This window comes from Balaenoptera physalus (assembly GCF_965194825.1).
Source record: "Balaenoptera physalus genome assembly, chromosome: 2".
In the NCBI taxonomy this organism is placed as follows: domain Eukaryota; kingdom Metazoa; phylum Chordata; class Mammalia; order Artiodactyla; family Balaenopteridae; genus Balaenoptera; species Balaenoptera physalus.
The window spans coordinates 110,708,110-110,731,107 of record NC_138883.1 but is presented as its reverse complement, the minus strand read 5'-3'; the positions used below and the strand labels follow the sequence as shown (position 1 = coordinate 110,731,107).

Genomic DNA, 22,998 nt, shown 5'->3' with positions numbered 1-22,998 from the left:
TTTTATAAGGACACTCTGTGACTTCCTTTTATTCACATTGGGAGGAGAGTGGGAGTGGAATGGGGGGTGCTGAGGAGGGGGAAGCTCCAGGCACTGGAGAGGCAGATGGAGCAGGCAGCCTCTCAGGCACCACTTCCCTCTGCTCATCCTTGGCCAAGTTTTGTGAGCCAAGAAGGATGACGGCAAGCCAGTGCTGTGGAAGGGTCAGCAGACCGAGTTGGAAGATCTGCCGAATTCTGGTTCTGCCATTACCTGCTAGGTGTCCTTGGGCCGGTCATTTCCTTTTGCTGGGTCTGTTACTCCACATGTGGAAAGACACAAGGTTCTGCTGAGAGCCAAGGAGCCCAAAGGGGCTCAACCTTGGCTCCAGGTCTATAGTCAGACAAGACCCCATAGTGCTGTTGTGAGGACCAAGTTAAGATAATGTGAGTAAAGGACTCAGCACGGTGCCTGGCACATCAAGTGAGCACTCGATAAATGGTTTTTGCTGTTGGCTGTAGGAGACAGGGATGAGAGTGGGCACCCAAGCATCCACAGTCCAGAAAAGGGGCCAAAAGACATTTCCACTGCTTTCTGACGGGGGATGAGGGACAGCCCACACATGTATCATCAAGAGGGGGTTTAGGAGCAGCAATCCTGGGCACACTGGTACAGCACTCACAGCTTTCCTTGTCAGTCTCTCATTAGTGCTCACAGTGGGATTACTGTCCCCGTGTTACAAATGAGCAAACTGAGGATTCTGAGTCACACAGCTGGTAGACAGGGAGGGGGCTGAGTCCAGTTTTTCCTGACTCCTGAGAAACCCACTCTACCAGTTACTGGTTGTGTGATCTTGGGCAAATTACCTAACCTCTTGGTGACTCAGTTTCTTCATCTGTGAAAGGGAAATAATTAGTCTTTATTTCTTATAGGACTTATAAACAGCTTTTATAGGGCTGCTGGGAAGATCAAATGAGTTAATATCTGTAACTCATTTTTAGAACAGAGTAAAACACTCAATAAATATCCATTATTTTGGTTCCCACCTATGATCACATTTGCTCCTTGTCACGACCCTGGGACTCCACCCTTTGTAGACAGTTGAAGACAGACACGTGAAGTTGAAGGGACTGAAGAACAGGGCCAAGACCAGCACCCGGGTCTCCTAACATTAGGAGTCTAGGCCCCAGGCTGAGGAGACCTGAAGAGCAAGCAGGCCTGCCCCAGGCTCAGCCCCTCCCTCTGCCCGCAGCTGCCCTCATGATGGAGGAGCTGAATCCCTACACCAAGATCAGCCCAGCACTGGGTGCAGAGCGGCACTCGGTGGGTGCTGTCACAGGCATCGTCCTCCTGTTGTTCCTCATTGTGGTGCTGCTGGGCCTGTTCGCCTGGCACCGGCGGCGGCAGAAAGAGAAGGGCCGAGACCTGGCTCCCCGCGTCTCCTACACACCTGCCGTGAGGATGACCAGCACTGACTACTCCCTCTCAGGTAAGGGCTATGCCCCCAGCAGCTCCCTCCTGCCCCCCACCCATACACACACACAAGACCCCAGAGGAGCCACACGGTATTCTTGGGGACACCGGGGTTTATCGCTGAAGGTGGGTGGTCGTGCCCGCAGAGCTCTCTGCTGGCGCTGGATGCTCAGACTCCCCTGCAGAGATACTGGAGGTGAGGAGCAGGCGCTTACTTGGGACAGGTAGATGGGGTTCCCAGGGGGTGTCATTTCCAGGGAGCCCACTCTGAACAGCTACGGTTAGGAGCCTTCTTCCATTTCCCCAGAGCTTCCCGTCCCCCCCACCAGGCTTTAGCCACAGGAGCACCCACACTAAGCAGTAAATTTCCTAAATGCTCCAGGGGAACCTCTCCCCAGCCTGTGCCACCTCAGGAAACCAGCCGTGGGGCCCAATGTCCAAGCCCTGTCCCATTTTTGTTTCCTTGGTGAAGAAGGCCTCAGAGCACCCCTCCCTCCCAGTTCCCAGAGTGAGGAGGGCCCTATTTACACAGTGGAAGGGGACGGTGCCTGACGTGGGGAAGTCTGAAAGTCTGGGCAATGTCCCTCGAGTCAGGCCTGCTGGAACCCAGTCTGTTCACAAATGGGGTAACAACTCCAGCAGGCGTTCTATCTGGGAGTCTGGACTGCTGCCTTAGAAATAAGAGCAGCTTTTTGCTTCATATTTCATTAAACAGAAGAGGTCAAAATGCTCTAAAATTGCCCACAGCCCTGAGCCACAGGAGGGTCGGCCTGTCAGGGTAAGCACAAGGATGACAGCTCTCTCCAGCTGGCTCCATAGCTCCTGGCTGACCTGCAGCCTCCTGGACCTTGGACTTACTTAGAAAATCAAGATCACGTCAGCCTGCTGACATGTCATTCCTGCTAATTCCATTGCCTCCTATTTGCCCAGCTCTGTGCTAGGCGCTGCAGGATAGACAGAAGCAGCCCAGGTGCAGACCCTACCTTGAGGAAGTTCCTGGCCTACATGCTGCCCTGAGTTTCAGCCAAAGTAGATATCCCCTGATGAAATCCCAAAGCTCATAGGGAAGATTTGGGGATTTTCTTCTATGACTATAGTAAGCAAGGTTGGCTAGGTTTTCCCATGCCATTCCACTGGAATCTGCTGGAGGGCAAGGCTAAGGTCAGGAGAAGTGGGGTTCTCTTTACAGCCTCACTACTGGGATCTGACCCTGGGGGAGGCAGGGGAGGGTCAGCACAGCCCTACGTAGTGACTCAGGGATATCTGAGACTGTCAAGTTAACGCTTCTCATGCTGGTGCTACCCTCCACACTGGCAAGCCTAACCTGCATCCTGCACGCTGCAAGGAGGGCCACCGCAAGGAAAGGGGCAAATCAGGCTCTACACATTTCTAGGGGAGTAGTAGATGCCAGGAAGCTTGGGGACTGGGGGACTTGACTGTCTCTCTTTGCAGAGTACTTTCAAGGTGGCCCAGCCCAAGCATTAGTTTAGGGGTGTCTCATGCCAGGGGCAGGGATATGATGGCATGTGGCACCTTGTTCTCTTCCCAGATTTGTCTCAAAGTAGCAGCCATGCCCAGTGCTTTTCCAATTCCAGATACCACGCACTGGCGTGCGGGGGGCCTAACACCAGCCAGGCCAGCACTCTGGACAGGAACAGCCCCACCAAGGTACCGGGCCCCTAACTCCCCAGCCCCCATCCACTGTCTTCGCACTGAGCCCCCACCTCTGCCTGGGAAGAAACTGCACCACCACCACCCCGCCCAGGGTCTGTGTGGAACCAACTGCCAATACAATAAACATTGCCCTGTGATCCCATGTAAACACTCTGTGAAGCATGTAACAGGAAGCCACCAGGTTATATGGAGCCAACAAGTGCCATGTAACCAGAACACATCACATGTAACCAACTCACAGCATCACTCAATATAACATACACCCCCATACCCTGTGTGTAACCAGTGGGTACCAAGTCATGTGATCATCACGTAATCATGTGTAGCCTTGTCACACATAACCATGTAACCACTTTTGCCTCATGTTAACACATATAATCAAAACACTACAGCATTAATCACCACAGTATGTTACCAGCACCATGTGTGCAACCAGCACATTATAGAGTAACTATTACTTAGGTACCACCGTATATCCTTATATCTGGACATACCACATGTTATCAGTACACACCCACAACCACTGTCACGATGAGAACCATCACAAGGGACACGGAACCCAAACATCAGCCACAGCCAAGTGTTCCCATTAACAGTGAGTCCTGCAGGCCTTCAAGGTCAGGTGTGAACACCCTGGACAGGGCCTTTCCTCACAGCTCCCAGCGTAACACTGGCTGATGGCAAGACGTCCTCTTACAATCACAGGCCCTTGGGCAAGGATATCTCAGCACACACGTGTAGTGAGCACCCCCTGGTGTGCCAGGACCCACAGTGGGCAGATGAGAGGTTCAGAAATGACGAACAGCCCCAAGGACCACAGTGTCAACAGGCTCATGCTGCATACCTGCACACGTGTGCGCACACACATACATACACACACACGCTAAGGCAGGACCACGGGGGGCTGGGTGGCAACCCCCCACCCTGGGCCAGGAGCATGGCCAGGAGCACAGTTTTCATCCTCCGGGTCTGTGCCTTAGAGCTCTAGGGATCCTTTCTCCCCATCTGCCCCACAGAAAATGCCCGCCAGTCCACGGACCATGGCTGCTGCCACAGCCCTGGTAGCAATGCACCCTGAACCCCCTAGCAACAATGACATAGACCCCGTATAGCCCCAAGAGCCACCCCTGTCAAGCCAGCACCCAAAGGCCACTCTTCAGGGGCTCTCAGCCTCAGTTTTCCAATAGAATGGGAGTGCTGCAAGCAGGGGTACCTTGAGGTCCGTATGCAAAGTCTGTGGCCGTCAGCCCCACACCCAGCTGCACAGCTTTAGGTTTATCTGAGGAGCCAAGGGAAAGGAATCCAGGAGCTTCCCAGTAGGAGGTCCTTGATTAACTAGAGCCACATTATCAAGGCTACAACAGGTTAGAGGCAAAGGATGCCAGGGATGAGAGACAAAGTCCCTTGTGGCCATGTCATTCTTGGTCTCATGCTGACAGGGAAGCACCAGCCACCCTCTGTCACTCAGTGAGGGGGTGGAGTTACTACAGAGTAGCCCACTTGGTGACCCTCTGGCTCATTTCACCCCAGGGGCCCAAAGTAGTTCTGTGTGGTCAGGGACCCCTCAGCCTGGCAAATTTTTAGCAAGGACAGGCAGCTGTGATGACATGGAAAGGACGTGGGTCTGGGAGCTGAGACCTGAGTTGTAGACCCAGCTCTGTCACTGGCTGTGTGTGTGACCATGAACGGGGCCCACAAGCAGGACTCAGTTCCCCAACTGTGAAATGAGAACCACCATCCTTGCCTCATATGAAGGGCAGCTGTGAGAATGCAGGAAGAGGAAGGCTTGCGCCATAAGGACAACCTACCCTGAAGCGTTCTTGGTCACATGAAAGGAAGATTCTCACACTCAGCCCAGGTCAGGTGGCAGAGGTGACAGTGATGTTGCAGGCAGCCTCAGCACCCCGCTCTGTGCTGGAGATGGCCTCGTGTTGCAGCCAAGACGCTGCCAACACCCCTTTCTCCTGCAGCTCAGCCCCACCCAGCTGACCTGCTTTCCCTGTCAGGGCCAGCTTGGCTCAGGCCAGTTCTTGGCTCTCAAGAGGCCCTGCCCTTTGCTCCCCTTTGTCCCAGGGGCCCAAGAGCCCTACAACTTCAGCCAGACTGCTTAGATGGGGGTATATGTTCTGCCCCCACTGGCCTCAGCCACACCATGGGGGCCTGTCATAGAACACCTAGCTGTCCCTTTCCCTCAATGACCTAGCACCTAGGTGGGTCAGGGTCATCACAGGGGTGGTTGCACGAGGGTGGGCAAAAGCAAAGGCTGGGCAGGGGCATCTCAAGGGCACTAGATAGTAACTCGCTCTCCTACTTTCCAAACAGCTCAGTAACAAGTCCCTTGACAGAGACATGGCAGGCTGGACCCCCTACAGCTATGTGAACGTGTTAGGTCAGTAGTGGTTTGAGTCTGGTCCCCTGCCATCGCATCCCACCCTCTTCTCCTTCTCCCATATTGACAGGGGCCCATCCCAGCTCCCTGGGAGAGTTAGTTAGTAGATAAATCTTAAGCATGGTTTCCCCCAGGGACCACAAGGGAGAAAGCTAGGGCCCAGATGTGGGGATTCAGGTTGGAAGCAAAAGATGCACTCACCATCTGGGAAAGGGACCCCTGCCTGAGCCAGGCCCTACCAAGGTGCCCCTTTCAAGGGCTTCTTCCCTCTGCCCCACTGCCCTGGCAGACACCAATTCCTATGGGGGTGCGGGTGAGGGGTGGGGAGTGAGGGGTAGCAAGGCCAGTGGCCTCAGCTCTAGCAAATCCCTCTGGCCCTGCTGGCGCTAGCGCCTTTGGATGCTACACATGGAAGCCCTAATTCCTTCCAACCTGACCCTCATCCCCCAACCCCTGCCATACCAGGGCCCTGGGAATAACGGCTCCTCCCTGTCATTCCTCTCACTAGACTCCCATTTCCACATCAGTGCCCTGGAGGCCAGGTACCCGCCCGAGGACTTCTACATTGAACTTAGACACCTCAGCCGACCCGCTGAGCTACACTCACCAGGTTAGACTCCCAGCCCTACCCTCTATCCCCTGGACCCCTGAGGCTGTCATACCAGACCAGACCCAGCACCTACCCTAACCCCCATTCCTATCCTTTAACTTATCCCCATGGTCCCAGAACCCTCCCTGCTGAGCCCCTTCCCTCTGACATAATTAATCTACAAGCCCAATTCCTTATCTGAAGAAGGAAGCCTGTCTGGATCCCCCCAGTCACCCCTTCTCCTCCTATTATGTCAGTGGATATGGACAAACTGCAACTAGTATTAGGTGAAGGGAACACAATATAACCGCACTCCCTGCAGACCACAGAATACAACCCAAAACCACTGAGAAATGACTTGGAGATGGTGACATCTCTGGGATTTTTTGGGCCCGTGGATGTGAATGATGGCGAGTTGGCTCTCTGGCCAAAAAGCCCAATGTCCCTCAGAGAGAGACCCCAGACTAGCTCTCCCAGATCATAGGGTAGGGTGGTCCAGTAGGGATCTAGAGAGGTTGAGGCAGGATGTGTCAACCAACATCCTCTGTGCTCATATATTAGGCTCAAACCTGGTAGCTTGGGAAAGATGCAAAAAAGAGACTTGGAAAATCAGTCCTGCTATGGGAGGATGTGAGGTAGGAGTTACAGAAGTAGGTGCAATGAATGAACAGAGAATTTGGCCTCCCTACAAAGTATTCCTGCCCTAGACGGCACACTTGACAACGTGGGCCTGAATTCAGGCTCTAGCTGGTTTCTAGAGCTCAAGTGAAATGCAACTCTACCAACCCCTGAAGGTCTCTGAGGCTAGTAGCCGTAAGAAGAGCAAAGGTTCTAAATCCATCTACCTGTTAAGTAGGCATGGGCTTCAAATACCCTGGGCTTATACCCAGGAGGCTGTGCTCCTGGCTGTGAGCCCCTTAAGCAGTGCTCAGGACATTCAATAACCCCACCAAATACAACCCCCCCGACACACACACTACCACCACCCTGCACCTCTTTCCCTTTGGGAGCATCCTCTGGGCTCAGCCCAGATTTCTCCCTTCAACCACTGTAGCCAGAGGCACCACACGCTGTCATTTTTTCGCTTACACTGAGGCAGGCTGGTGGCCAATGGGAGAGAATACTTGAGAACATCTGGGCTCTAGGTGGAAATCAACTTCTCACTTGTCGGTGTGATCTCAGACAAGTCACTGCCCTTCCTTGAGCCTGTTTCCTGTTCTCTAAAAGGGGAAAAAGTTAACAGCCTAGCCTCCCTCCCTCAGGGAGGGCAAAAGAAGCCCTGGTCTAGAATAAAGTGCTGAACTGATGCCAGGGATACAGACTGTTACAGTCATGCTTCTGAAGGGCACAGGTACCTATAGGCCCTTTGGAGAAGAGCAAACTTGAGAAAAACTTGGACCTGATTCTGCTCTATTACTCAGCAGTGTGTGGAAGGAAGGGAGATAGGAGTAGGCTCCTGCAATTTCAACTAGGCACCTCTATATGGAAGAGGTATGGGGAGGTATCTAAACAGCCACGGGTTGGTCTTCAGTGTCAAAAACTGGGGAGAGTCAGTGGAGTCAAACTGTATTCTAGTAAGCACTTGCTGCATGCCTTGCCTGATATGGCATTCTCAGTCAAAAGCTGAAAAAAAATGGCTCTGTGAGCCCAAGTCATCACTGTCCCAAATTTAAAGTATCACATAATTTCTTTTCTGGGATCACCAGTAGCAAAGAACCTGAGCTTGGTCCCTGAAGCTTTGTGTCCTTCCTGCCTCTGGCTGGGGCTCAGAACCATGCATTGTGGGAGCCTAGGATAAGCTGTGACAGCCAAAAGGGAAAAAAGAAATCCTTGGGACTGAAAAACACTGGTAGTATTGTTCAAATACAACTCTCAATTATGTGCAAATGGTCCACCCAAAAAAAGTGGGGCAGGGGGAGGGGGACTAAGCCAGCTGACCATGTAAGGGAATGACTATACATCCTGTAGAGATGACCAATGAAGAACCTCAGCTACCTGTTCACCTCCCTCTGGCTCCCCTCAGTCGAGCTTTGGATCCAGAAGGGGAGAGGGAAGACCAGAGCTACAAGGTGAGAAAGAGTCTTCACCCCCACCCAGAAGTCCAACAGAACTGGGACTGGGAATGTCATACACCCTTCCCCCAAGCTAAGAACTGGTTCTGATTCATTCCTTATCCTATACCTTTGGAGCCTGAAACGTCACCTACAGTGACTGTAGGTGGCATCAGAACTGCCTTTGATCACCTCCTGGAAGACATTCCCCTCAGAGTGAAGGTTAAAGAGCAGTAGTGCTAAATATGCCAGGGGGTGCTGTAGCTCATCATTTATGCTTTAGGAGCTTTTAAAGAATCCCTGTATGGTCAAGATGATTTAGAGTAGATTAAACCCAGAATAATTTTCTAGCACTAAAGAACTATTTATTTTCTGGGTAGAGGAGAAAGAAAAAAAAACAAGAAAAAAAAAAAAAAAACTCATACAGTCTAGGTAAACCTCATTCACCCCTATATTTTTCTTTCCTTTTACTATTTTTATGCAGGTGCTTGTGGAATGGATAGACGTCAGAACACATACATTATGGACAAAGGCTTCAAAGGTACAGTATCTAATCCTGACGTCCCATTAGAAAGGGCTTAACAAGATAAAGAGTGCAGATCTGAAATGGCCAGTTGTTCTACCAGGGACAAACTGCACATCTCTTCCCCCACCCCCAAAAAAAGTTAAAGACCACAGGACCTGGGGCTGCTGGGTAGCTCTGCCCAGGAGGAGCAATCATAATAATAATGATTTCATCTTTTGATTTCAGTTGCACCTGCTTAGGAAACGCTTATGGGTTTTTTATAGATGCCAACTAAATGTCTTCGGAAACGTAGAACGTCATTATCCAACCAATTAGTACAAGTTAAATTGATTATAAAATCTGAAATAAAGTCAATCTACCTGCCCCAGAGGCCTCCTGTCATTGCGCTGGTAAGGAATGCCACCCTGCACCTGCTGGCTTTCTGGGGCACAAGGAATGAAAATAATACCTAGTGTTAATATTGTACGGCGCTCCACCCTCACGAGATCTCTGCCCCAGAGAACAGGGAAGCCAGGACTAATCCCTAACACATGGGAACTGCAAGTTGGATCATCCTTCTAGGAAGTATACAGGTGAAGCCAAATATGAAAGGTCAGGTCCTGCCCCAAGCTTAGGGCCTAGGTTTAAATGACAGAATGTGTGAAACAGGTGGCTTTGAAATTATGTCACTTATTAACTATGACCAACCTCCCTAAGGCACAGTTTCCTCAAATTGCAAGGTTGGGATAAGTATGCTTGTCCTATGATCTAACAAGGTTATCCTGAGTATCTAATAAAAAAACACAGATCAGAAGTGTTTCTGCATATTGTAAAGGGTTACACTAATGTAATAGAGTTGTCCTTTTGTCTCTGAGGACTATTTAAGAGTCTCAGCCAAACTGAAAGAGACATGACTTACAGCAACAATCCCAGTGGATATCCTAAACCTAGCTGTGTACCAGAATCACCTGGAAAGCTTGTTAAAAATACATATGTTCACCCCACAACTCCCCAAGATTCTGATGCCGTAGATCTAGAGTGGGACCTTTTGTGACAAATGCCTCAGGGTATCCTTATGTAGCATATCACCTAACACTTACAAACCCCTAGTCTAGACTGACTCAGCTTTCCCAGATTACCCTTCTGGTCTTTCAGACTTAGCCTTAGGTACACCTGAGACACCACTTTCCTAACCAAGGAGAGCTAGTAGTCTTCAGCCCTTGGTGAGGTGGTTATTAGAAGTGGGGTGAGGAAAAAAAAAAAAGAAGTGGGGTGAGCTAGGGGTGGGTGGTGGTGAGAACTGTGTTCTGAACAGCAGAGCAGGAGGGACAAGTCTCCACCAGCACGTGTTGTTAGGACGTGCACAGCCCAAGAGAACGATCTGAGGACAGAAGGTCACCCACTATGCCCTTGGGATTCTGGCAATTTTTTGTTAGTTTTGACTTAAACCACCCAAATGAAAGGAAGCACCATTAGAGTAGATGAAGCTAAACAACAGAAAACAAAACTATACTGTTTTATCACTGTGACCTGGGACCTCAGTTTCTTTCTCAAGGAGAAATGGGGATTGGACAGAAACATCTCTAAGGACCTTTACAGCTCTGAGAATATGCATGACTCAAGCATGAATGAATTCAGACAGGCCCAGACACCTCAATAAATGAGCAGCACACAACTTCCCTATGCACTTTACTGTCCTGTGCATTGTGATTATAGTAGTTACTCGCAGCCATAAATGTAAAACAAAGTTAAGGACAAAGTTAAGGACTCAGCCATGGCATCATTCATTCCTGTTCTGTGGGATCATACATCTGAGTGTCTGAGTGCAGGGGAGACTTGGAAGCTAGCAGCCAGGTTTCATTTCACCACTCTGGCTATAATCATCCTTTAAATTGGAGAGAAAAGATGGCTATGTAGGCAAACGTACCAACAGGTGTTAGGGACCAACACACCAGAACAAGAGGAAAATGGAACATCACAGTTCAGAGCTTTACAGAAATACTTATCAAAAACATGGAATAAACCCCACTAACTGGCTGAACTCCCCAGGTAAACATTTAATAAACTAGTTTGTACCAGGAATGGAATTATTTCCTAAAACTACTGGCCCAAACCAAATTATAACCACTGAGAGTTAAGATTAAGAGTCTTAGTGTTCTCTGAACTCAGTGGGAAAGAGCCCTGGCCTGGGAGTTAAAAGATTTGGGTTCTAAGGGGAATTCCCTGGTGGTCCAGTGGTTAGGACTTGGCGCTTTTACTGCTGGGGCCCGGGTTCAATCCCTGGTCGGAGAACTAAGATCCTGCAAGCTGCACGGTGCAGCCAAAAAAAATTAAAACAAAAAACAATTTGGGTTCTAGTCCTGGTTCTTGCTGTGTGGCACTGATCAGATCACAGTGTTGTTTTCTGAGTCTTGGTTTCTTCCTCTATTAGAAGGACAGGGTTGGGGCTCCCCTGGTGGCACAGTGGATAAGAATCCGCCAATGCAGGGGGCACGGGTTCGATCCCTGGTCCGGGAAGATCCCACATGCCTCAGAGCAACTAAGCCCGTGTGCCACAACTACTGAGCCTGCGCTCTAGAGCCCGTGCTCCGCAACGAGAAGCTGCCGCAATGAGAAGCCCGCGCACCGCAACGAAGAGTAGCCCCCGCTCGCCACAACTAGAGAAAGCCCGCGCGCAGCAAAGACCCCACACAGCCATAAATAAATAAAATTTATATGTATAAAAAAAAGACAGGGTTGTGCAAGCACTATCTCTAAAGCCCTTTCCAGCTCTAAGCATCTAATTAAGTCAATGCTCCCTCTTTCCCGTTACTTACTTAAGACCTCCACTCACTGTCATCCTGGAGGTTGTGTGAGATCACTCATTACCGCTGTGCTAACCCCATTTTACCTCTAAACACCTTTCCATCATCTCTCCTTCCCCTGCTTCCCTCAGCAAAATTATTCTGCAACAAACTGCTTCATGTCAACACTTATCTGTCAGGCATTTCAAAGTGCTATAGAAGAAATCCTCCCCACTACTCTCCCATCACCTTAATGATCCTGAAATCCTGGATCCCACTGTTGCTGCCCCTTTCCCCACCTGTATGCTCCTTGCTAATCCAACCTCCAAGTCTCTCCTTGCAATAACCTTGGCTTCCAAGGTAGTCAGGAGCCCACTGACATCCTGAAAACTTTTTTTAGCCAGTGTGGTTCTCCTTGTGACCCCGAGATCTCCCCTCTTCCCCTCCCCAGTCCTTGTCTCTCAATCAAGAGAAGGGTGAGGACTTAGGGCCCAGGAAGAGAAAAGGCAGTGTGGCCTTCTAATAGTAGTAGTAGGCTGAGAAGACAAGAGATGGACGTTCAGTGCCTAGGTTTTCCCCAACAGTGAAATGTTGGCCTTAAGTAGATGATAGTGTGAACCTGAAGGCTGGGATAAGTTCAAATCCTACTCACAAGAAGGCAATGGAAAATCATTTCCCCTCTCTGGATTTGTTGCTTCCTTTATAAAATGAAGATGTTTCAATTAGTTCATTTCAGAGGCCCCTTCTGCCTCTGATAGTATGTGGCTGTATGTGATTTGGGGAAGGTAGGAACTATATGAGAACAAATGCCAGGGCATTATAGGGCTAAATCTTAAGCCTTGATGCTAATTACAGGCCTTAGAGGAGTGACTCCCCAGAGCTTGGGTAGCCTCGGTTGATGCTTCCCCTTTCTTTGCAACATGCCCAAAGTGCAAAGACTGGTATAGAGGTGAGGCTATAAAAAGATGAGGAAGTGTCTTAGAGCAGCTGGTTATTCTTCCCCTTACCCTGCCCTCCCTCAGAGCAGGCAGGTGGATGACTCAGCTGGAGAAAAGAGTAGGTTCCTGAAGTATAGTTTTCCAGCTGGCCTTGCCCTTCCCCTCCCTCCTCAGAAATAGAATCCAGTTTATTCCATAATCCAACACCCTCCTACCACCACCTCCAAACACACACACGCACACACACACTCTTCTCCATCCCCTTTGGCTTTACCTCTGGCCCCTTTATGGACGATACATCTTCTCCCTGAGACTCACCCCATTCCCACAAGCCCCAACATCTCTTTTATCCATGTAGGTGCATCCCCTGCTACAGAGCAACCAATTTATTTCCCCAAACTTGAAAGCAGCCAACTTTTCTGGTGGAAATAAGAGGGCCACTACTGGTTGGCTGAGGCTCTGTTAGGCATTGAGCTAGAGCTTCAAGCCTCTCCCACTGCCATAACAATCAGTCATGGGATGTCCACAAAAAGAGCTTGGCCTTTCTCAACAGAACTTGGCCCCATAGATAAAAAGGCTTTCCTTGTTGAGGGTAAGGTGAAGCTGTTGCAGATAGTTTGCATTTAGGATATAGGACGCATACAGGGTAAAAATATGAGGGGAAAACACCTTGATTGGGTATCAGAGCAGGTAGGGGTTGTCCTAACTTAACTACTTACTAACATTAGGCAAACTTTATGAGCTTTAGTTTCCTCATTTCTAAAGTAGTAATACTAGTCCTTCCTGCCTGGCCCCCTGCACAGAGGTAACAAGTGTCAATGATCTAACTGGAGTGAGTGAAGACCAGCTACATGTGCTATAAAGCAAGCTAACACTAGTCCTCAAATTTTAGAAAATATGCAACTGAGTCAGCTGCCAATCAAAGTAAAAATGATGTGCCTGCGTGGGGAGGAGGGGAGAGGTGTTAGGGGATAGCCCTTCTTTAAGCAGTACTAGTAGTCCTCAGCTTCCACAGGAGCAGCTGAGTCATACTGCCTTACTACTTGGCTGATAAATTTAGAGAACCCAAAATGGGACCAACAGGCCAGCTGGGGTTCCCAGCTTAACCCCACTCCCTTGTACTAAGAAACAAAGTATTCACTAGAGGCAATTTCATGTGACTCGGGCAGGTCATGGCCTAGGACCCAGAGCCACCTTTCCCCTATGAGAGCCTCACCAGTAGCTGGGCCAATCCAGCCTCCCTTTAGTCTCTGCTGGGACTGCTCGTTGTCTAGCAAGAATGTTTTCTCCTCCTCTCTAGGGTTCTAGGGTAGAGAGAGGCCACAATCTAAGACAGGACCCAAGACCCACATCTCTCTCTGCCTGGGGGCTAAGCTGTGATACAAAGTGCTCTGAGCCTGGTTCTGGAGCTTGCTCTAATACCGATGACCAGGGTGACCCTGGGGAAGTCACTTGCCTATACAAATCTCAATTTCCTCATAAGCAATAAAGGGGGAGGGGAAATAATAATTACTGCTCTGCCTACACTTGAAGGAACTAATGGGTGAATGTAGTTTTGTACAAGATTGAGGAAATGTTACCTGCTAAAACAAACATAAATAACCCTATACTAACAAAAAAGTAAATCCCCTCCCAACTAGTTACCTGCTGTGGGAGAAAAGACTCCTGTGGTGGCACACATCTCAACTACTTCAGTCACGTGGAGCGCTCGCTCTGCTCTCACCGGACCAAGGTACATCCAGTAACCCCTTGAATTACACTACCACTTTCACTTTTTTACATTTTCATTAATTTCACAAGTTGGAGGCAGAAAGCATAGATAAATAGCAGCCCAAAATGTAAATTGTGGTGGTTCTAGCGAAAGATCATCCGAGAATTTTACCATCTGCTAGCACTTATAGAAATTTAGAGCTGAGAAATAGAGAAATTTCACCATCTGCTACCACTTACAGAAATTTAGACTTCTTAGATCACTCTTGACTACGAAGCCCCTGCAACTCAGTGCTTATTTCTAGATTCCCCTGGCTGGCAGAGCCTCACAGAAGGATGAGGGCCAGAGTTGCCAGATTAGAGAGTCTCCTGCTTTTTCTGGGCAAGTTCTGCCTCATTTGAAACAATCCACAGGAGGCAGTAATCTTCCCCCAAAAGGGAAAATGGCATAGAGGTTGAAGGAAGGGCTCCCGTTTCACTGTGACTCCCAGTCACAAAGAGAACCTTCTTACTCCAGTGAGCTACAGTTACCTTGCTTCATATTTGGAAACCAGTTTGCAACTTTTGTACCCTAATACACCCTGAAGTCTTGGGGATGATGCACCTGAGAGACGACAGGAGAAGCAGCATGAGTTCTCCTAATATCAGAGAAAGATACTGCTAAAATAGATTTCAGTTAGCGTTCATGAGAACTGGAGTAATTGACCCCAGAAGATATACTGCAGGCTTGCTAGAAAACAGGAACTTTCCAAAGCCTAGTTTGAGACCCAGGTGTTTTTTAAACCTCTATTACACTTCAGTCTGCCCCACCTCTGATCACGAGCTTCTCGAGAGCAGGGATACTACCTGTTTGCTGCCTAAAGGTTGTCAAATTGCTGGCACTTGTGCCAAATCACACACCTACTTCTTCTGAACCTAAGCTTAGTCATCAAAAAGAATTCAGAAAAATGATATCACAGAAAATACACAGGCCAAAGAGTCCCAAGGCATGGATTCAAGTACTGGCACTGCCATTCATGAGCCATATGACCTTAGACAAGTCACTTCATCTCCGTGGGCCATCATCTTATAAAATGCAGTCAACAATCCTTGCAAGATTTTGTAAAAGTTAAATAACAGATGGGAAAGCATATTATGAATATCTTGAATTAATCCCTTTCTGGTGCTATACCTGACTACTAAAACAAAAATGTTCTTATCCCTCCAAAAACATATTTCTTTAGAACTCTGCTTACCTAGAAAAGCACTCCTTAACGTATTTAGTAAGTGAATCTTGGATTATTCAAAGGTGTTTACAACTTCGCGATCCTGAAAGCACATAAACTGTACTCTGCTTTTGGTATTTAAATTAAGTCTTATGTCTTTGCTTGTCCTAAGAAATCTCTCTTGCCTTGCAGATTACATGAAAGAATCCGTATGCAGTTCTAGCACTTGTTCCTTGAATAGCAGTGAAAACCCTTATGCCACAATTAAGGACCTGCCCATCCTCACCTGCACGCTTCCAGAAAGCAGCTACGTAGAAATGAAGTCGCCTGTGCACACGGGGTCTCCGTACACAGATGTGCCATCCTTGTCGACATCTAATAAAAATATATATGAAGTTGGTAGGTGTCTCAAATAAGTAACTTAGTGAAATCAGGGCACTAGTACAGCATCTGAAGTAAAAACAGCCCTCTCCAGTCCCCGTCTTGAAAATACACCCTTCTTTTGTTGCTTTTTAAGGAATCCAAGGTGAACTGTCTTTCCCAGGACTGCCCTCCTCTCTCACACAAGAAATCAAATTCTTGTGCCAACTCTGCTTTTAAAAAAAAACACTAAGGCTACGTGTGAAGCAGATACATTGGGGGTGGGGAGTCGATACACACAAACACATACACTTCAACTGATTGTTAACACAAATTCCTGTTTAAAAAAAAAACAATCAGAACAGACATTTGCAAGTTTCGAAATCACCTCGTTCTACTTTTTCCCAGCTTAACCCATGTCCCTGGGCTCACTGATACAACCCCTGACCCCTACCTCTAGGATATTCTAAGTCCCTTGGTTTTGACCAGAGCTTGGGATTCTGATAGCACACTCACTTAGGTTTTCAATCTCTTGAACAAGCCTCAGTCCTAACCTTCATACATTTATCATAAACCCCTGGCTTCTCCCCCGACCAAGTTAAATAGAATTCTCTTCCCCCCAGCAAGGCAACCAAAGCTAATCTGTTCTCTGAACTCATTTTTCACTATATTCCTTAGAGCCCACAGTCAGTGTGGTCCAAGAAGGCCGTGGTTGTAACTCCAGCTATATCCAGAATCCATACAACCTACCTAGGAACAGCCATATTCCTGGTCATTATAACCTCCTCCCAGTAAGACAGAGCCCTGCCAATGGGCCGTCCCAGGACAAGCAGTCTTGAGGGATAAGCCTCTCTCTTGCAATGTGCTCTGCTGAATATTCTCTGACTCTCTGAAAGAAGACAATCCCTTGACTTGAAATAATGGTACAAACTGACTTCAGCTGCGTGTTAGTTATAACGTTCACCTGGAACTAAAGAAGAGCTTCCAAGTGGGACTGGGGTAACTGTTCAAAAGGTCCGTTCTCAAAAGCAAATTCTACCACCCACCCACCCCCAATCCCAAATGCCATGGATTATATGATCTTTTAAAACATAAAGATAAAGCTACTCATCAACATCAGCTAAATATATACATATTAATATTTATATATTAAATTATCTGAAACATGATGCTTAGAAAGCATGTAGAATAGGTTTTACCAATTTTCCTAGGAGTAAAGGGGACTGGGGAGGAGAGGGGATTACTTTAAAGCACCTGAAATGTATATGTGCTTTTGGTTCCTGTTACCGTCACTTAGATTGTTTTATTACCTAAGATAATTAGTACATAGACACAAACTGTGCTAATATCAATCCTAAAGTACCTGTACATATATGTCAAGTCAATCAAATTATAACTGCCAAGATTACAGAGTTTAGTATACAGTCTAATGCTGACAACTTCAATTTTTTAAAGTAAGACTTTAATGAATACAAATTAACTTTCCCTCTTCTGCCCCTGGTGGTAGTAGGAGGGAAAAAAAGTTTCCAAAGTGCAACAGCCTCTTTAAGTCAAACAATGATTTCTAGGCCAGCTTTACAAAATCTTGCCAATTCAAAGTTCAAGAACATTGCAAGCCAGTCCTGGCCTTGTCATATCTCCTTAGTCCATCCAACACCTGAGTTATTCCATGCAAAACGGAACTCTGAGATGATGCCTTTAAGCAAGCAGTCATAGACTGGTAAGAATTAAACATCCCTAAAAATGGTTATTCGGCCTCCAGAATTTATTTGAGTGGCATTCCTTGACTCAGAAGAGTACATGCTGTCAAGCGTTATCTTCATAAATCTTGAGCTTGATGTAGTATGGAACCTAAAAGTGTAGAGGAAATTAGACAAAAGTGGATACAGGAAGTTTAAGTTGTTTTAAGTACATTATGCTTTTTGATGGAACTAAATGAAATGATCAAAGAAGAATGGACTGTAATCAATTGCTATAACATGATGTAAAAGCTTAATATATAAGTATATGAAGTACTTCTACCTTCTAAGCACCACCTACTGACATGGCCAAAAATGTATTACAATGAGCTAATGCTCCAGATCCCAGTATTCAGGTGTATCTATACTTCCACTCTAATGAATATAAGTAAACTGGGGCTTGGATGGGTCAAAAAGGAGCCTCTCCCAAGCCCTAAAGAGGACCTCCTCACAAGAATTAAAGACCCAAAGGGCAAAGCAGGGAAACTAATGACCACCCTATACCACTCCATTCTCTGATTAACAGTCCAGGCAGTAAAAAATACTTCCAAAAAGGTATACAGAAGAGGAACTAAGTGACTGTAAATGACTGCAAAGCTGGAACAGCTGCTACAGGAAATGTGGGAGTTCTGAAGCCCTTAATACACATTGGAAGTCTGCCATGGAACCCATTAGTTTGGGCAATAACCAGCAAAAGCAAGAAAATAAATAAATGAGTAAATCCTCCCTCCCCCACTTCACTCAAGGCTTAAGCAAATTTTATCGTTAGGGGAAAATATAATACTTACATGAATGCTGCATGTATGCATGGGAGCAAGTGATCAGCAATAGCAAATTTACTTTCAAAAAAAGCCTTATTAAAATATAAATACTAGAAAATTACTTTGTAGGCCCAAGTAAATATTTCTCATACATATGTAGGAAGAAATATAGATAAGAGACTTACCTCAGTATTTCAGGGCAGCAAGTGCTCAAATATCTTTCTCAAGTAAGGATCAAGAAGCATGGTGAAGTCAGATCAGCAAGGAGAAACTTCATCTCAATCCCAGGTTTTATTTTCTTCCCTTAGCCTGCATGTACAATAACTGCTGCCTGGCAAACTGCAAACAAGCACTCAAGTTTCGTTTCACCTCTTTTTTGCCAAGTATCTTCTGGCAAAATTCAGCAAGAGGTGGCATGGTGGAATTGCTAAAGCATTGGGTCGAGATTTGAGTGTTACTTGCCCTCTCTGGGTTCCTTTTTTTCCCCATGTATTGAAAAAAAGGGAGAAGCAGAGAAAGGTAAGGGAGCTCTGACAACCCTTCAGCTTTAGCATTCTATGATTTTTAAAGAAATGTAATACAACTCAAATCAGGCAATACAGTGGAGAAGGGAAAGGCAGAGGGTGTGATTAATCTATTGTGACAACAGCTGCCCTCACATATCTAAGAGTTACTGGTAAAAGACATTCCAATCTAACAGAGCACCTACTAGGAACTTCTGTCTAGCACTGTCACAAATAGGTTCATGGTCAACCTAAACATGTGCACTGTGCATTTTATTGGCAACATGGAAAAATCTGTTCAATTATTTTACAGAAATTAAGTTTTTACTCAAAGTGATGTGCATACAATTCAAATGAATAAGAAAAACACAATTACTGTACAATAGCATAAGTGCAACTATGAAATGGCAATACTTTTTTAAACAACCCAGATTTGTAATATATTTGTTCACTGTGCAGAGGGATCATACCTTGTACAAAATAAAATGAATTTCTCAAACTAATTTAACAAGAATGCCCACTGTTGTGTTGCAAACTGAAAATGTGTCTATAATCTACACCTTAGGTTTAAACGTAGAACTAACTTACATTTTGTGTGGTCACTCTAGACAGCCAGAAAAGTGAAAATCATCCCAATAGATGTTTGAAAATAAAGTGAAAAGGTTCTATCAAATTTATAACAAGAGAGTCTCTTCCTTTAAAGTAATGAATGGGAGCAACACATTCTTATTCATGTCCAAAAATTATTGAAATATCTCATACACATCAGGATACTCAAATAGAGAATTTCTCTGCTTTCACAAAGATTTGGACTCAAAGACAACTATTACAACTTGTGCTCAGCTCCAGAGACACAAAGGTACTTCTATGGAAAGGAATAAAGGCAAGTGTAAGGGCCACCTAATTAGCATAAGTGCAATGAAGAGCTGTCCACCAGAAGTTATCAGCCACTACAGTACTCTGGGTGCATCTGTTTTAGGACCTTTTAAAACATATCCTTGTGACCTAACTGGTAAAGAAGCAGCAGAATTAATTTTGTAATAAAATACAAACGCTAAAAAATAGCTTACTGAATGCATTCAATGGTATAAGTTTAAAATTTCTCCCTTATACTTTCAAAGTTTTGTATGTAATCCTCATACTTAAGTCAAACTAAAACATTTCAACTTGTCAGTTCACAAGGCTTACATGATACTCAAAAGTTATTTCCACTTAATAAAATGTCTAACCAAGAACTTTTGCTATTTAGAGGCTAAGACTCATTCAGAAAAGATCTAACAGACAATCCTCAAAGGCCAGGAGGCTAGGGCTTTGACATCTGAGTGAAAGACAAAACATAATCAAGGGTTATAAGGCTAATAAAGGTATTTACTGAGAATAATAGTGCTTTAAGATTATGACTTACGAGGCTCAGAATACCACCCAATAGCATAAATGACAACCAAAGGCGGCAGGTTGTGCACTCAATCACTGCAAGTTGTGCACTCAATACAGGAGATTCAAGAATGATACCATTAGCCATTCATCCAGCCAGAGGGAAGACAGAAGAGGCCCAATTAATCTGTATGTGGCAACAGAAGATGGAAAATCTTTCTCAGAAGGGATGGATGATGGATACATAAGGGATTCATTATACTATTATTTATAAGGTGTATAATAATTATATATTATTTATGTAATAATTTTATGTAACAATATTTAAAATGTTTAATCTAAATGGTAAAATTCTCAGACTACAGCCCCCCAAGCTAAACTAGAATGAACCATAGGATTAGCCCCTTCACTCTTTTAGATGGTCCTTCCTTAATGTTCTGACACGGGGTTGTAGGAAGGATAAATATTAGGAATGTAAGTATGAGCAAAGCACTTTCCCTACCCTTGTAGATCTTACAATGTAGCAATTATAGAAGGGCAGGGATAAACAGAGGACCCTGATGATTAGTCTGATAGTGATTATACATTTTCTTCCCTGACCTGCAGAGCTAGAAAGACTCTGAGCAGTGGTCCAACCCAAACCCAGAGAAGGAGGAAGCTCTGGTCTGCAGCGCCGGTTGTCAGATTACCTCCTTATTCCAGTTTCTGCCTCCCAGGCCATTGTCTAGCCCAGCAGATGGCCCTCCAGAACCTTAGGAGTGAGTGCTAAAAGCCATACGCTTATTCATTAGGATGTGGATAACAGGGTCTGAGATTTTGTGGTTTGGGGCCAAGGTTAAGTTCTACTGACTCAACCACAGGAAAGGAATCCTGTTGGCTATTAATTTTCACCATCACTGGTACTGATAACATAGTAGTTAACAGCCAATATACATGACATCTGTGCCAGGACCTATCAATTCTATGCTTAATAATGTTAAATAATTCAACTCAAATGTTTACTAATAATTACTATCCTAATAGACAAATAATGCCATTTATATCATGTGTGTGCACACATAAACCTATACACTTGGATTTAATCATTGGTTCTATTGGTGGAATCAGTCCATGGACTGATCTACCTTACTAGATTCCACTTAGAGATTAAAAAAAAAAATTAAACACAAAATGTTTTTAAAGGTTCTCTCTCCCAAACATGAATATATTTCAAAGTATATATTAAAAGCCAGCAGAATTTTCTTTTAACAGTAAAAGCCAAAAAACAGCAGTTCTCAGCTCACAGTTGACATAGCAGCCCCTCAAGTGCTCCTCCCCGCTTAGTACATATGGTACTTTGATGCATATTGTTGAAACTGACAGTCATTTTGCAAATGTTCTGAAAGCTTTCATCTTATTTAATGGCGTTAACATGGAAATAAAGATAGCATTTTAATCAAGTTATTATAACCCAAAAATATCTTGCAAAGTATACACATGATTTTTATTTATCTATTAAATTTAAATTTTAGTTAGAATGTATAATAATTTGGCTCTGGTACCTGAAGAAAGTGTTCATTCATAAAATTACTGAATTAAGGCTGGGATAAACCCCAGAAATGATCTAACCCAGTCCCCTCATTAACTGGAAGAAAGTGAGGTTCAGAGATAAAATGACTAGAAGACCTGTGACTAGATTCCAAGTCTTTGTCACCCAGTTTAATGCTCTATTATAGCTGCCACTTTCAATCTTTTAACTCAGAATTTAGCATACTTTCTAATATATGCCTAATATCAACTTCCTTTCAAATATTCTTTCTCTATCCTCCAATTCAGCTTTTAGGAAAATAGATACTTCAATTAAAATTCTCTCAGCCTAATCCTAATGGTCTCCCTTACATAAATTGTGATGATATTAGCATTCTGTATTACTTTATTGTTACCATCAGCCTCCCACGGTTTCTTTAAAAGATTAGAATGACAACTCCAGTTTATTCGGCGTATTGTATAGATGAGTGAAAAAGGTGACCTGTCAAATCCCGGGAAGGGATGCAGCACCAGCACTGCCCCAACCAGGAGAACAAAAAGCAGCTCTTTAGCACTAGTTTAGTTTGACTGTTATGCTAACCCACTAAACGTTGTGGTGAAAGAAGGTCCTTTCATTGTCTTTGTTCATTTTTTTTCACACAGGGAATAGATATCCTTATGTACAGTCCTTATGCAAAATTCATATTTTGTTTTGAATTTTTTTCTCAGGCTTATGATGTTTGTGAGACATAAAATAACTAGCCTCCATTTTTTTCCTCTGTTTAAAAAAAAAAAATCTCCAGAAATTGAAACCTAACAGGTTGGAGTAAGTTCTTAATTATCCACCCAGCCTTTGAATTATTCTGCTTCTGGTGTTGGCCAAAACTGTCTAAATAGTAGAGCTTTTTTTTTTCTTTTTAAGGTAGATGGAAGAGATTATCACAATAGCTCAAACCAGTGAGAGGGTTTGCATTTTGTAAATATAAGTCACTGAGGACAAAAATTAAGATGTTTACTTCCCCAATGATGAAATAAATATGACTAGCTCTGATGGGCAATCCAAACTCAAGAAATCTAACTTTCCTGCAGAACCCTCTGACAGAAGTCACCAACTAGCACCACTTCTTAGAATTACAATTTAGCATACTCAGTGCAATGGCTAAAGAAACTTACCCTTACAGAGTAACAACTACTATTAGAGAGAAATCATAAATAGCATTTTAGAACAATGACATACAAGTTAAAATCAAGATGGCTAAGTGACTTTTCAGGACAATACAATAGGTTTTTTAAAAATTCAAAGTTAAAATAACTGAAAAGCAAGGTCAAAAAGCAAAATACTTCTAAACTACCTTAAGCCCTAAATTGTCATAATATTTAAAAACTTAATGTTTCTTACTTGAGACAGTCTGTCTCCTGAGACACTATTCAGAATGAAGACACTTGTTGAAATGAAATC

The 22,998-nt window shown here is 45.1% G+C and overlaps 1 protein-coding gene across 27 annotated transcripts in view; it reads left to right on the top strand.

The window, feature by feature from the left end:
- The window catches only part of MEGF11 (multiple EGF like domains 11), a 366,746-nt gene extending 349,983 nt beyond the window's left edge, over positions 1–16,763 (top strand). For 4 of the 27 annotated variants that reach the window (XM_082445216.1, XM_082445195.1, XM_082445205.1 and 1 more), the window contains 6 exons: positions 1,232–1,468; positions 3,002–3,120; positions 5,449–5,515; positions 6,024–6,125; positions 8,640–8,696; positions 15,489–16,087. In XM_082445216.1, the coding sequence (XP_082301342.1) occupies positions 1,232–1,468; positions 3,002–3,120; positions 5,449–5,515; positions 6,024–6,125; positions 8,640–8,696; positions 15,489–15,712 (806 nt within the window). In that variant the 3' untranslated portion in view covers positions 15,713–16,087. The other 23 variants (XM_082445211.1, XM_082445210.1, XM_082445199.1 and 20 more) reach the window with 18 other exon arrangements.
- Positions 16,764–22,998: the final 6,235 nt, after the last annotated feature.